At 36.0% G+C, this 16399-nt stretch overlaps 1 protein-coding gene across 1 annotated transcript in view; it reads right to left on the reverse strand.

Moving 5' to 3' along the window:
- The window catches only part of LOC121407559 (A disintegrin and metalloproteinase with thrombospondin motifs 16-like), a 28135-nt gene extending 16322 nt beyond the window's left edge, over positions 1 to 11813 (reverse strand). The window contains exons 1-2 of the mRNA XM_041598695.1: positions 10989 to 11813; positions 8952 to 8991 (exon numbers count right to left, since the gene is read on the reverse strand). Of these exons, the coding sequence (XP_041454629.1) occupies positions 8952 to 8991; positions 10989 to 11162 (214 nt within the window). The 5' untranslated portion in view covers positions 11163 to 11813. The remainder of the gene's footprint in view (positions 1 to 8951; positions 8992 to 10988) is intronic.
- Between the last annotated feature and the right edge of the window lie 4586 nt (positions 11814 to 16399).

Genomic DNA, 16399 nt, shown 5'->3' on the forward strand with positions numbered 1-16399 from the left:
TATCAAGTGGTTAATACTGACCTGGTGCTCTTACTTCCAAGGGCAACAATAGAGAGGAAACCCCAACATCTATTACTATGGTAACCATCACCAAATGCATCTCCTTGTCTTTCTATCCATATGAACTTCATTCCTCAATATTACTTTCTCTGTAACAGTAAGTAGATCTCTACTTTTAGTTTTCACCCATTTTTTACCATTCCTCAGGTAGCTATTAAGTGAATTTACTGTTTATGCTCTTTTTAAAAATTGTATTTCTCTGCCTATCTTATATGTCCATCATTGTCCCTTTGCCTGTCTCTCACTCACTCTCCTCCATCATTCTTAACCCACTCTCATCCTTCCATAACCTCTTCACCATCCCTTCAAACAGGCAGGCTAACTAATGGAGGTCCACCTCATGTGTATGGTAATGGTGGACAGAGGGGTTTCAGCAAGAAAGGGCAACCAAAATATTGCAGACAACTTCTTCATCTTCAATTTCTTCCAACAAAAAAAAGAACAGAGTACTCCCATTCAAATAAGGACCCCGGTTTGATCGAGGCCAGGCCAGTTCAGATGGGGACACACTGTCTGGAGCGATGATACCTCTTGTGAGTAAGTCCTGCCTGTTCATGGTGACTCCTCCACCAAAGGATTAGTAGATCACAAGCAGCAGGGTTGATCAAGGTATCAGTATAGGTTAATCATGGGTGGAGGCCCCTACACCCTGTCAAAGGTGTCCAACAGTTGACTGGTAATTATAAGTTCATAAAGTTCATGAACTCATTTTTCATCACAATGAAAAAAAATACATGACAAAGTAGTTTTTAAAATTAAAATAAGGTGGAAGAAAGGGTGTGAACTATTGATAAAAATATTATGTGTGGCAATACCCCTTATAAAGTTATTACAACTTTTTTAACTAGAATTGACCCTGGCATTCAACAGTTTGAACTATGTTACAGTATAAGGGAGTTCATCCTTTTCCATTTGTATTTCTAAAAGTGGTCTATCATGTCACCAATTATTTGAATTGAAGAAAATCTATATGGTAAATCATTAGGGTGTTAATCTTATTCAATTAGTAAAATATGAAACCATGTCATTCCTGTATTAATCCAGTGTAGGTAAGAAAATTCTGTGTGATAGAGTCAGAGAGATCAACAATGATGACAGCAGACTTGAAAAAATATCATGTAGGAAGCAAATAATGATACCAGAATCTGAAAGCTTGCATTGGTACTGTACACTGCAAAAACGCCGGTGTTAATTTAACACCAGTCCACATCAGATACATGTAGGTGTTGAAACACTGGTTTGGTGTCAGGCGAACACCAATTTGGCATTTACGCAACACCAATTAGTGTTAAACCGATTCCTGTTTGATTCTAAACTGGTGTTGTTTCAACGCCTCTCTGGTGTGGACCGATATAGAAACCGCCCTGGTGTTAAATCAACACCGGTGTTTTCGCAGTGTACAAATCACTTTCATGACCCTACGTCCTGAGAAACATCATATAAAAACCACAAGAAAATACTTCATTAAAAATGTATTGCTGATATCCTTGTAGGTGTTAGTCATTGGGCTGGGTCCACAACAAAGGGATCACAGGACATGTTCTGAGATCAAGTCTACCTCAAAAGGCCTGGACTTGACTTATAAAGCTCATATCCTGGACGATAGACCACAGGAGGGATGTCTCTCTTCAAGGCTTGGGAGCTGAGAAGAAATAGGTGGGTCTTGATGTATGAATCGGCTAACCGGCTTGGATACGACAATTGTCACTTGTCATTACAATTCTTTGACTCATTACTGAGCACAGAGACATTCGTGGCAATCCCTGCAACCTAACTGAGGAATCTTATTCTAGAACACTTTGACTAAAATAATGTCAGGAACGATCTAGATCCTAGGATTTTCACTTTATAACATCAAATATAGAGGAGATTCTTTCGATCCTATTACTCCAGCGGCCCAGCCACATTTGCTCTACGACGGCTATATGGCGAGTTGAATACATTTTAAACATTTTTAATAGCTACATATACATGGTGGTTTGAATAAAGATTAATAAAACCGCTGTTTTCAACTCGCCGTACGGCTGCCGTAGAGCAAATGTGACTGAGGTCTAAGGCAGTAGTTTTATAAGCCATTTTATTTGGTGTATCTACTGGACCCATTTACTGTATCGTTTAATAGCTTCAGTTTTCAGAAGAATTTACCTGCATAAAATAAAAAGTGTCAGAATACTCAAAGCATACTTGAGGGAGAGTTTGCAATCAAATGTAATAAACAAGTTTCAATAAAGTGAGGACATAAATTCCTTTATTATTGAACATAACAAACAGACTCAGTAGGTGTTCTAGCAATCCCTGATTAAGTATTGATAAGCTGAGAGCTGACTAGCCTTTTTTCTATATAAATCATATATTTTTTTATCATGATAAAAAAAAATAACACATCAACAGTCAATACCTACTACCTAGTACCTCCCAAGGTAACAATCACCAAATCATTTCTTTATCAATGAAAATATATATTCTGCCGCCACAACTTCCAGTCAGATTTCACTCACACACAAAGAGTTGATACCCTTGTAATGAGGGGGAAAGTACCAATTATCCTATGGTTTCTGCCGTTTTAAATTACCTCACGTGTAGCATTTAGCATCTTTAATTGAGTTATATACAGCTTCCTCAGTTTTTCATTGTGCACATCATGTTGCTCTTTGCAATACTCTGATTCAGCTTCAACTTCAAAACTCTGTTTGATGAAATATATAGTTTGATAATTATCTCATTAGGGATTACTAAAGCCGAAGGGTGTTAGATGAGTAGTACACCAAATTGGAATTGAATGCCCTGTTCCTTCCGCTCTCTGTGGGAAGCTGAGATGAAGAGTATAAATAGCATCGAGAGAACAGTTTGTTCATTTGCTAAGCTTATTCATGAAGAACATAATGCTATTATCCCAGGTGTCATCCGTTTGATCAATTTTTCATCACCTTCTATTCAACTATTAGTTTGTTTTGGTGTTTATTTTATATTGTTGATGTTGTTCCCTGATAGTTATCTAAATTTCAATAACAGTTATTTATTTTGACATGGATCTAATTCACACTGCACAGAATATTTTCCTTTTTGGAAAAAAAAGGAAAAAAGTTATGAGACAAAATTATTAGAATGGATGAAAACTAAAGGAAAAGGGAATCATAAAAGACGTAAAATACATCAAGCAAATAATAATGGATTTGAGACATTTTGAAATGCATGAAATTACATTTTTATTACACTTATGTTAGTGAACTTTTGTAGAAAATCAAGAATATCCATATTCAATGTGCAAAATCATGTTGCTTTTTAATGGTATCATTATTTCTCTGTACTCTAAAAGGAAGGGATGACACTGAATCATGTGTTCTCATTTAACATTTTTATTTCTGTTGTACACTGAAATGATATATTAAAAAGAATCAACAGAGGATCAAACATTTTCAAAATACCTAAAGCTGTAAAGCTCTGGATGTTTACTCAAGATGAGCGGCCAAATGACAATCATCACAGCTCCGCCTTCAGAAGATGGGTCATAAAGCATGGCAAAATATTATCCTTTGTTTATAAACTTTTGAGGTCAGATGTCATTTTGAAGGCATCAACCTTTCATTTTATTTTCATCTACCATTTAAGCCTACATGTAGGTCTGGTCAATTGAGGACACCCCAGCCTATCCCCTCAACCCAATCCCATCCATACCTGACCTGACCCTCTTTTAACAAATAGCTAGTGAGAAACGTTGAATGCTATTGTAACTTAAATTTTGATAAAGACTTATTCAAAAAATTCATATTCATATAAATGCATTTAAAATCATTATTTCTCTTGACAAAAATTCATAGGCCTACTGCCCTACATGTATATTGTAATGAATGTACACAAGGATCATACATGTACATTCTTGATCAATGTTAATGTTGTAAAGTCATATAATGCATTATGGACCTGCTCATTATCAGTAAACTTCAAATGTCTACATGTACATGTATTTGAAGGGAACCAAAATGTGTTTTCGAAATTCTATAAAATTTCCCAGCTACGTTTATACTTGTAAGTAAAGGAAAGCTTTGAAGAGTAAAAAAACAATATTTGTATTAATGATAACATAATTATCATGAAAGCATGAATACAAATACCATTTATCTCAGCGCAAATCAAATCAGGTCATAAAATGATTCGCTTGCATAATTTATGACAAAGAAGAAGGGACTGCGAATGTTACAAAAATGAGCCCGTAGCTTTTCGAGCATTCCCTGTTCCTCTACATGTAGCCAATATTTAACATTAACCCAGCATGCAGTTAAACATTTCAAACATCCATGTCGTAAATACAACCTGACATTCTCAAGGTTAGATGGAATAGACTTAAAATCATGTGAGTTTGGTTAGGCAAATGCCAAACATGATTTACTATAAATCGCGGGTCATCAATTATCACATGGTGCTGTTGGAGGATTGCCTTGGTCTTCATAGCAACTTCATCCACTGTTAGGGAACAACAAATGACTAGTAAGTCATTCTGAAGAACATTTAAGATGTGGTAGCTTTGTGGTCCCATGGTTTCACCAGACACCTGAGAGAAACCTGATGTCTTTCACGTCACCATTTGGCAGAAAGATAAATCCTAGTAAAAAGATATTACTGAAAAACACCTGTCGGATGACCTAGACAAGGTCCTATTACAGATAATTATTCTTATGAGAAAAAAAAACAGAGTAGGCCTCCATGTAGTTTTGACTGAAAAATTACCATGAGACCCTACTTATTTCATATCACATGACCAAGTACATAGGTCTGATGTGATAAATCTTTTTAGTACAGTTACTATTTCTGACCATCGTAAAAAGTTGTCAATTTTCTAATTTTTTGAGACATATCAGACAAAACTAAGTGTTACCAAAAAAAAATGAATTATAACTGGGACTTGTAAAACTTCTGCACATTCATAAGTGATGAACTCTACATTGCAGATATGAGGTCGATAATGTGAACATAGAGCTATTACAGATAGCTCTATGATGTGAAGAAGTTAACAACTCAAGCTATCAAATTCCCATCTGAACTTTGGCACCATTTGAAACATCTTTAAATTCACAGATTTCCTAACTGTATTCCATCTCGATTTACAAAGAAACAAAAGAATTGGTATGGTCCAGGAAATAAGATCATCATACAGTGCATGTTTCCCAATAATTGACAATTTTCTCCCTGTTTGTGAGTTCTAAAGAGCACATAGCTTGAAACTCGACCACCTTGCACTGACACCCGATCCAAAGGATACGTGCTTCCAAACACATGCAACTGCTTCTAGGGTAATGAGGGCGGTCTCGATCAAATTATATACCGAGGACATCACCTTCTCAATTTTTGTTCTGGATATTTACCTTTTATCCCTGCTTGGAATAATATTTTGCTCTCTGAACCTAATTGTCCTGGAGGTTGACGATCATTGAACTTTTGTTCATCCCTATACAATTTTAAAGTACTATGTACTAGTCATTGATATTATAAAAGTGCAAAAACAAGTGGTTGTGAATTTACATACTTGTCTATATCTAGATTTTAAAAGCTCAAAACTCATAAATTATAGGACTATCATAACAATATCTGAATGTATAAACTGGGAGAGCAGTGCATACATTGATCATATGATCTGGATTTACCTGATTCAAAAGGCAAGATAAGTTACCATCTTCTGAGCAAAAGGGGAAAAAATCTGTAAAACCCGTCTATTAGCCTCTGACAGCATCCCCTCTCATTTCATCAATTTTTTCTTCACAAATGCAAGCCACCCATTTTCATGGGTTCTTCGTATATACCTTGAGTGGCCCGCAAGGAGCAAACTGAAAAAATTCTGAAGGTTTCTGAAAGTGGAATTCTTTTAGTAAAGTTTTGTGAATTCACCTCCTTCGATCATTCTCACCATTCCTCCCACTCCCTTCTCAAGTTCTCAAGAACCCCCTATCAGGATGTGATCTTGTCATCTTGTATCATATATCAGGGATCTATCAGCAAGGATGAACTTCTTGAAACAAGCATACAAGACTCTTTCAGGATGGGACTAAAGACCAAGGATCATCAGTACATGTAAGTTGTCTTGAAGCATCAAACTGATGTTCTCTTTAGACATCAAAAGAACCATCCCAATCTCCATCGAACATCAATATCCTGCTCAGTGGAAATTGAAAATCACTGTTTGTCTAGCTGGAACATGACATTGGATGGGAGTGCAAATGATTCCAATACACTGCAATCTTCCATGAAAATTACAAAACTCATTGTGATACTATGATAATGATAATTACTTTGAGAAAATATTATAAAGATTGGTAAAACTCAAGGAAATTGAAGATTGGCATCTTCGTCGTAGGATTTATCCACCACACAAGCACACCACATTATAACAAACTATTACTAAAGTATACCGAATTGTATGAAATATAACTAAACTTGACATGATACTGTGAGAAATAAGGTTCCATTCACAGACAAATTCCAAAATTAAATGTAGAGAGCTCTATTTATCAACCTGTTAACCCTACAATCACTGAACTCGGTGAATGGATATTGAAAAGTTTGATCAAAGCTTTGACAAATCATTACAGGATTAGGAACGAGCGCATGGCAATCAATCAACATAATATTTACTATGGCTGAGAAGTCTTTCCAACTTTAAAAAGATCTCAAGGTAGCAATTTCTCCTGATGAAATTTGTCTTTCCTGTGAAGCTAATTGCTTTCCTGTGCAAGTTCAGGTTGCAGACGCAAACTGTACTTTCAAAAAAGACTTTGCAGTTTAGATCCTCATTTCCTTTGTACTTTCGGAGTAAAATGACTTGAAATGTGTACAATTTGAGTTTGGAAATCAGACTATCGTCCACAAAGGGTTACTGATATGTTGTTGTGTACATTGCAACTGATTTTGTCATGGACACACAGTTACTAGCATTGAGAAAAGAACATTTTTGAGCACCCTGCTTCTCAAATTGCAATAGTTCAATGACTGCCAGGGCATTGGAAAGACCATGCAAGGGATAGGGTAAGTCACTGGAATGGCACAAACTTTGGATATTGAGGGAGGTAGATGGCATTACTTTTAAAAAGAGGGCGCAAAAAAGTAACATACAAAAGAAATAAGATACTCCGCTAGATGTAAATCGAGGACAAGTGAAAGGGAATGAAGATTTGTAGAGCATAAAATGTCTGCATGATGTGATTGATGTTGCATGGCTGACAGTTCCATATAATGGAAAACATTAATGACACAGGTCTAAATCATTGATTGAACTTTTTTTAGGAAGGCCTCGGACAGGAGAAAAAAAAGAGGAACAAAAAAGTAAAGGGAAAAAATAACTCAAGAAAATGATTAAGCATAATTCATATTTCCAGACATTGAAATGTTCTAAACTGATGATTTCTCAGTATTCATTGTGCAGAGACAAGTAATTCAATGATGTAAAAGAGATGACCGAGGAAATTTCATATTTGGCACCAGACCTTAGTGCCAAGAGCATAGAAAAGCAGACGGTTCACAATCCTAAAAAATTCAACTCTACCAACTAGTACAACTTGACAATAGCTGGACTATACCTACACAAAGTTTATGCAAGCTGAAGATATAAATCCTCCCAGTTCCCTCGCTTTCATGTTCCGCACTGATAAAAGCAAGACAAATATACTGCGACAAATGTTACAAATAGAGACGCCAAACATTCTGCAGCAGCGGAAAGATTGAATGTACACACAATGACAAAGGTTTACCCTAAATAAAGTATTTCAAAAATACTCCCCCCCCATTCTATAATCTGCTCTTTTGATCTACTTTATCTCTATCTTCATCATTTCACAAACTGCTTACAGTGTAAGGAGAATAGACAAGATACCAGGGGGGGGTAACCTGAAGTGAATGCCATATTTTCAATACAAACCACTTCTTTGATTTCATCATAAGATCTATTACATTATTTCAAAAGGCAAACAAAGTAATCAACATGAAGCAAATCAATCAATGTAATAATTCTTATCAAGCAAAGCATTTATAGCGCTATTGTCATTTTCATCAAATATATTTGCACATTCATATTTAGACATTAATAATAATACACTTACTTTCAAGTTTCCTTGATTGGAAACAACAATTTCATGAAGATTTCTTTCATTCATTTGAATAAACTTATCATAAAATGATTGCATTTAATGATATCATACCATATTATATTCTAAATCGATTACAAAAAATGGGGACAGGATCTTTGGAGTCTACCTCTTCTTGGCCTATAAAGCTTTTACCTCTGACTGGCAACTGAGCTGATGGCATCAACTTCAGTGACCTTGTGACTCTTGTATTCCAATGTAAGAAGACACCTACCATCAGTATCAAGGACAATAGTGGGTAATTACTTTGATAGCCCCACAGAGTCTTCCAATTATCTATTCAATTAAACCCTCATAAAACACATCTTCTCTTCATTTCCTATAATCTAGTCTCGTTTGTAATGTCCTGGTCTATAGAGATTTTTAACCCTTTGTCCCTATCGGCCTATCCAAACTTTTGTTTCCCCATCTTTTATTCTTTCCCCTTCTCTTACCCACACACCCAAGTCCCCCTTTTAAATTTGCCTCCCCAATGAACAAACTCTCTCCCCTGGGGCAACCCATCTTTCCTTCTTTCACTGAACCATGCTAGCCCTTACCACAAACTTTCTATAGCATATCACTGACCAATTTAAATATTTGCCTCTCATTTACTTGTTATGACGCTTACAGTCAGAAGGGCATTTACCCTTATCCTGTAACGCAGTGTCAATGCCTTTTAGCTCCCACCAGACCATGTATAATGCCCTTCTGTCCCTCAGCTTACTGCTTGACCAAGCAAAATTGGAGAAAAGAAAAGACGGATATACAACAGAGGCTTACCTTCAAATTGTAGGTCCTGGGAGACCCCTTGAGATAGATCCTGAAAGACAAACAGACAAATAATGAAGATCAATTGACATGAAAGTCCCATTTACAGCAGCGACTGCATTAACTGGCTTCTGGAGAAGCAGTCTTGTTATCAAGCAATAGAAGAAAGCGCCAGGCTGAGATTTCAGCTTCCTTTAAACATTACATACTAGTCTGCTGTGAGTACACAAGCCAAACATAATGTAAAGGCAGTTCTCAATCTGAGCACATCAGTGCTAAGTCAGTAATGGGTTACATTATTTGCATTTTAAGATTAAATTCCTTGTATTAATTTGCTTCCCTTGCTCTGGGGAAATTCATTCCATTACCTTTATTAGCATGCACATACTGACATCAAGTTAGTTTAGTTAGCTTAGTTTTCTTATACATGATTGTAGAAATTCATCAATAGACGTGAATAATAGTATTATGTGTGACTGATATATGTTTGCCATTGAGATCAGTTCACAGTTCCACAAACAAAAACCACATATTAAGCATAACCTACACCAATTCAACATTAAAGCTTGAATTTGAAATAAAGTTCATAGACATGGGCTGATTCGAACTCCATCCTTGCTCATTTTTTTTTTACTTTAAAACCTTCCATTGGCAACACTTACTTTAGCACAATAACATCAATCTGTACCTTATTCATGATTAAGACTTTTGTGAATTTGCTTTTGTGAACTCAGGCCTTACAAGTTAATAGTTTTTAAACTGTACAGATCCCCACACAAAAGGGGCATTTTGGACAATTAAAATGCTTCACAGGGGTAATTATCCTAATCCCATCCAACCATCCTCATCTTTGAGGAGATCTGTAAACTGTTTTGGCGACTTCCTGAAGACCTAGCAGTGCGCACCATTCTACCTTCAGCCCTCTACTCTACAGGAGTTCAATGTCCTTATATTCATTTGAAGTACAACTCCTGGGTGTATTTAACTTCACCAATCTCAATGGCCAAGGCAGGTACATGTAGCTCTGAAGAATATCTCTGAATAGTAAATCAAATGACCGACTTCAAGACAAATTTCAGCTTTTAAAGAAGTTGTTTTGTAAATCACAAGTTTTTAGAATATCATTCATCCATTTAGTCCTTCATTTTAAGTTAACCTGCTTGGGTCTTGAAGTAAGTGAAGCAAAATATCACTTATCAGTCTTCCTTTATTCCATCATACAACAAGGATATTGAACTCTCATTTTTCTTTAAATGGTGTCTTTTTTGGGGGGGGGCTTAATTGCTCTTTTATGTTCCATTCATCCATTTTCAGAATAGAATTATCTTAAAACATTTTATTCTAGTTTCCACCACATCCTTCTGAAAGCCTTCAAGAAACCAATATACAAAATGTACATGGATGTGTCTGTATTTCAATGAAAAGATAGTCATGATGGTGGTTCCAAGCCAAGGTACACAGAGATGAATACACAAAGTACCTGTATGAAAATGATGAAATACTTGATTACCATGGTATGGTAGGCAAGCCACATTTTTCTCATGGGAACAATTATGGATTAGCAGGGTTTCTTGTGCCATCTCAAACTTTCCTAAACAGGCAAGACAGATGTTTCATGCCTACATTGTGATATTTTCCCTTGAAACAAAAATTTTCAACTAAAATCCCTTATCTTAATGGCCAAGATGTGTGTGATACAAGCTATGGATTTTCCTTTCTTTTTAAACAAAGGTGAACATTAATGGTGTCATGGGTGAAAATTCATGACATTGTGCTTTTCAAAAAATGGATCAAACATAAACCTTTACATCAGAGCAAGGGACCTTGTTCCAAATCGAGCAAAATACTCTTCATGGGAGTTCAACAATGAAAATTGTGAGGAAAAATGACAAAAGTAAATATGCAGTACAGAATTAAGGGCAAATATTCTGATCATCGTGCAATTGTGCAGATCTGATGCATTATTTCCAGAGGATGAACATACACAATGATAAAATAAACTTCTTATGTTTCTTGAGCTAACAAAGGTTTGTTTGAATTTACACGTGCCTGAAATAATGAAATATGGTCTTGTTCAGTCCTTCCCCCATGGCACGATGAGAGTACCAAAACAGCAACGATGAGCACACACCACGGCAAACTACGCCAGCGTGGCTGGCTTAAATGACAAGTCCACTGCCGCTGCGATGAATTGGGTAAAATTGTATTTGGACACGTCTCCATGTTACTTGAAGGACCTCAAACGCTCTCCACACAAAATAATTCCGATGAGTAAGGTATGATAAATCCAGAGTAAGTATATCCTTGATCTAGGGCATCGTTATTCCAGAATAAGGGTTAAAACTGCTTGGCAAATCCGACCATGTCAGAAATGGATCCGGAGGAGATCATCGATTCATGCAGCGAGTCATCAAGCGTCGTCTCAAGATTCTAATGCCAAAATGGAACCATCAAAGACCTTGATTTTGCAGAAAATTTGGGAGTGAAATATTCCAGATCTGGACCAAGGCATATGCTCCACATATAAATATTTTATCCCCTAGATTTGTAAGAATTCCAGCGTCCAGCTCTGTTGGTCCAAAAAGGTAAATCCCAGGTCAAACCAAAATACACACGGGATCGGATGGTGGGTGTAGAGGAACCAAATGATCAGCCCCTCATGACAAACTTTGTTTCAAACTGAAGTTTAGGTCGGCATGGTAGGAAATAAAAATAACAGAAATGTAAACTCCTCAGCTCAGTGGCAGTGGCGACTGACAACTGACCAACAATAAGGGTGATCTTTTCTGAAAGCAAAAAAAAAATCAGAAGTTTCCTCTCTTTCAAGATCAAACACCAGCCCTTGTGCTGTCAGCGGTGCTTTTGCCCTCACCACTGAAATAGGCGACACAGTACATTTTCTACTATGCAAGCTCGCAGTTAGCTCGCTCTTGATTTCTCTCGCTTCGCAGGGCAGGTAGCTAACCCACAGCATGCACAACACACACACACAATGAATGCGAGTTTGCGTTGGGTTCGAGATCTTGAAGACACGCCCACACAAAGCTTTTACCAATAGGAACTCGGTATATTCGTAGTGACCGCCCACTTCTTTTATCTCCTTTGTTCATGCATGGCAACCAATGAAATGACTTTATTCAGAATAACACAAACTCGTGTTATGGTTTGTACGGTCTTCCATCTTAAAATATACTCTTTCATAGATAATAAATGTGAATACGATGAGGATTAATTCATCTTGAAATAAAGCTCATGGACAGAGCAGGGAAGTTGGAGTTAGAGTACTTCCCTAGATAGAGAATCATTTCTCAGTCATGCGGTGGTGAGGTTGAGTTTTACAATAGCTGGACTTTATAGATAATAATATTGAGGAGAGAGTCCAGTACAAAGTGCCTTTATTCAATATTACTCGAAATCTGGCATGCTCTCTGCCAGCAAATTAAAAACAAATCATTACTTTGTAGATTGTGATAAAATCCTTCGTTGGGAGAAGATTATCGATGACGAATTATTTCAAGCAGATATCACTTTTGAAACCAAGTTCGACCCATCAGTGACCTTAGATGTTAGTAAGCGTGAGATCACATGCAGTCGCACCCATATCGTTGTAAAAATCTACGTTATAGGTCCATGGTTATAGGGTCGATACAAGGTAACCTATAATCCATGAATAGTTCATGTTTGTCTTTAACCGGCTTTAAAACACAGGCCATTAATCATGATGAATCACCACGTCATGAAGTTTCTTAATCTCTTTGATACATACACTCTATTTACATTGTGTCTTATAACGTTAATCATGCATCTTTCTCCAACGAAAAGCTATTTTTTTTTCGAACTATCACTTTATCCTAGCCCTGCTACAGAACAGGCTTTGAGAGTCCGTTTGTTGCCAGTCGAGTTGACGGTCGTTCACTCATCAGGAATGAAGTATTATGTAATCATAAAGTTGTTTTTTCCTTGGTGTTTGTAAACAAGAGGCCAGCTTTTCGCAAGCTCTGTTTGATGGTCCATGATTTCATTTTCAACTGATTTTATCTTGTCTCTGTCATTATAAAATATATCTTATGTTCATCTATTATTTTCTACATTAACTTGTCACCGGAAAAATGAAAATGAAAGTGAAATACATGAATCTATAAGATCTTGAACCTGCAGTATCTCTTTTCCTTTGGCGGCTCTAATATTGCTGTTGAAATGCATTATTATCACTTACTTCATCTCATTTTAAACGACTTTTTATTTAGTTTCACTGTCCCCTTTGAAATGTAGAATTCAATTTGAATTAAAATCTTTAAACATCTTTCTTTATTTACCCATCATTTCTTTTAAAAAATAAATTTCATTCTCTTCAAGCATATTAGTAACAGAATAATTAAATGTATGCAGTTGAATTTATAATTAAAAATTTAAAATATATTTAGTGAAATTATTTTCCTTTTGAGAGAGCCGAATAAAGAATTTTAAAAATCAAAACTGCTACGATGTTTATATCGAGAAGCAAGGTCACGTATCGGTAAGATCAAAGTACTAATCTACAAGTTAATCGGAACTAATCGGTGCTATTCGGGGATAATCGGATTCAAGTTGGGATAAGCTCCATTTCCGTTTTAGGAAATTAAAAGTACGGGTATTACCATCTTGTTGGTGGCAACCACAAGACGTGGATTTTGTTTTTTGTGTTATTGTGAAGGCTGTTCTTGATTATTGTTGTGTGATGATGCTTTGTTTGTTTGTTTGTTCGTTTGTTTGTTGTTCTCCATTTTGTTTGTTTGTGGATTGTATTAAAGATTCCCTTGGGACCATGCAGTAAAAGTTGGAACTCCCGGGTAAAACAACAATAACGAGAATAGAGGTAAATGCGGGCGGTCCCCAAACACTTCTGGTGAAAGATATGATAAGAAAGTGAGGTATACAACTGAACAATGAAAAATGCAGACATGAGTGAACACAATAGACTTTGTGAAACACATAGCCGGCCGCAATACTCCATACACCTATCAGAAATCGTAAAAAAGTGGATGAAAATGATAAGGTAAAGAAAGATCAGTGTTTGATAGATATCGATAGCGTGTTTGTTTGTTTGGTACACAATATAAAAATGAACCATTGTCATGATTGCTGGGTATGCTTTATCAGTATTTCCTTTGACTTTCACAAATGTTGTGGAATCGGAATAAAAAAATCACCACAAGATATTTCTTCTTATTCTTTATATTTATAAATTGAATATTTAAGCAATTTATGTAAAAATGTTGATGAGATGATAAATAAATGTATAAATAAATAAATGAATATGAAAACAATATAAAAGAAGACGGCGATGGAGAAGAACAAGAAGAAGAAAATAAAAAAAGATGACGGAGAAGAAGAACAACATGAACAAGAAGAACAACAAGAACAACATGAACAAGAAGAACAACAAGAAGAAGACGATTACCTTCTTTTAGCGTTCGATTAACTGCAGTGTCATTTAATTCGCAAACAATTTCAGAAAATCCATCTTGAGAAAAACTGAAAATGAATTTTGTTTCCTATACAATTTCCGAGATGGTCGTTTCATTTCATGAGGGCGCTATACCACTGTGTAGATGGTATGGGGTATAGATTTTTTTCCTGTAAAGTAAAGAAAATAGTTTCAAATCGTATCCAATATTGTACGATATGATGTCATTACGATTACATATCAAATTCGTTTTTAGTACAATAATGATATCATAGTCAAAGATTTTGACATAGTTCTTGTAAGATGATTTTAGAACATTACACAGTAATATATTCAATATTTCAATATCAACATCAAAATATTCCAAAATCGGGTAGCAGAGCAATCGTGGCCTCTAGAATGACATTCAAATTCCTGCCTGCTTTTATATCATATTTATGTGAATTTCAATAGAAACATGAACACTGCAATGGAGGAATTTAAGAGCCACAATATAAATCCTAGAATTTTTTTATTAAAGTAAACTTGGAAAAGTTAATAAATTGAATTCAGAAATTAATGCAAGATAATAATGTCGACGTCAATGTAGACGTGGAAAAATAACTTTACAATTGTCGATTTTGACTATAATACAGTGCTTATCAAAAAAAGTTTACACTTTGAAAAAGCCCTGGGAATTAAACAATATACAACTTGTGGGTAATTTTTTCACATATAATCTTAGGTTTGGGTCTCATCTAACCAATGAAAGTAAAGGTTTTGACAGAATGATACACTTGAGTGAGCACTGTCCATTTTTGTAAAGCTCGCAGAAATCTGTTTGCGCAGATATGCTCGTTTTCACGCTCTGTCAAGGGGAAAGGGCGAAATCAAACTTACCCTGCAAAACATATTTCCCTTGCACTTTTAGTCAATTGAAATAAAACGAATACATGCAAGCATTTTGTAACAATTTTGCCACCCAAATTGAAATTAGTAAGCACAACCTTTACCCTTTTTTTTGGTAGCTGGATCTGAGGACATAACTGAACCTGAACAAAAGTTTATATCAGACATCTCCAGCATTTTTTCAGTAAGTTTTTATCATTTAAAGTGGGTTTGCATTTCACTTTCATTTCATACTTGTTTCTCCATACTTTCCCAAGCTTGACCATGATTAACGAAATGAAAATCAAGCCTAAGCCATTTCATGTAAAGCACATCTCAGTGTAAAGCAAATATCGCCACGAAAGCCTCGGTGTATGGGGTGGGGTGCAATGCACTCTTTAAAGTGTTTTGGGCAAGGAAACAGGTTAAAAAAGGTAAACGATATCTTCAAATCAATTTTACTAGCTAAAGTCCACGTGTTCTTCATGATTAAGGACTATTTTTATTCGCATAACTATTTGAAAGTTCTGCGCAAATCATTTTCACCAACTTTTCAAAAGTAAGTGGTACTCACTTAAGCGGAAACTTTTTCGACAGTTATATCGTCATTTGTTTAAATGGATCGGTACCAATGTTAAAATGTTGAAAAATCTTCACGGCATTCCAAATGTATAATTTTACAGGAATTTTTCTAAGTGTAAACTTTTTTTTTGATACGCATGCATGCACTGTATACATGAACTATTACGTCAACACTATTACTAGATTTTGAAAGCAGATATTCCAAAGCCAGACCGTTCACCCTTTTAGTGTGCTTGAGAAATACAATTTAAGGTACCTGGATAAACCTCGAGACATGACGAACTCTCTCCAGACACCCCTCTGACAACCGATGGTTATCCCCAAACCGGAATTTCCATCGAAAACGGGGATTAAGGGGCGATATTCTGAGCTTCATTAATTACCTGTGCTTCCTAATTAAGATGGTAACGTACAAAATGATGTCGAGTTGAATTAATTATCATCGGGCCGCACCCCATGTAGAAGGTCACGTGAGAAAATGTCATAGACATGGTATACCCAGACTATATTCACAGACACGTATACGTGTTTTTTTTTTCTTTTACGAATACCACCCCCCCCCCCC

The sequence above is a fragment of the Lytechinus variegatus genome, chromosome 2 (genome assembly GCF_018143015.1).
Source record: "Lytechinus variegatus isolate NC3 chromosome 2, Lvar_3.0, whole genome shotgun sequence".
NCBI classification, from domain to species: domain Eukaryota; kingdom Metazoa; phylum Echinodermata; class Echinoidea; order Temnopleuroida; family Toxopneustidae; genus Lytechinus; species Lytechinus variegatus.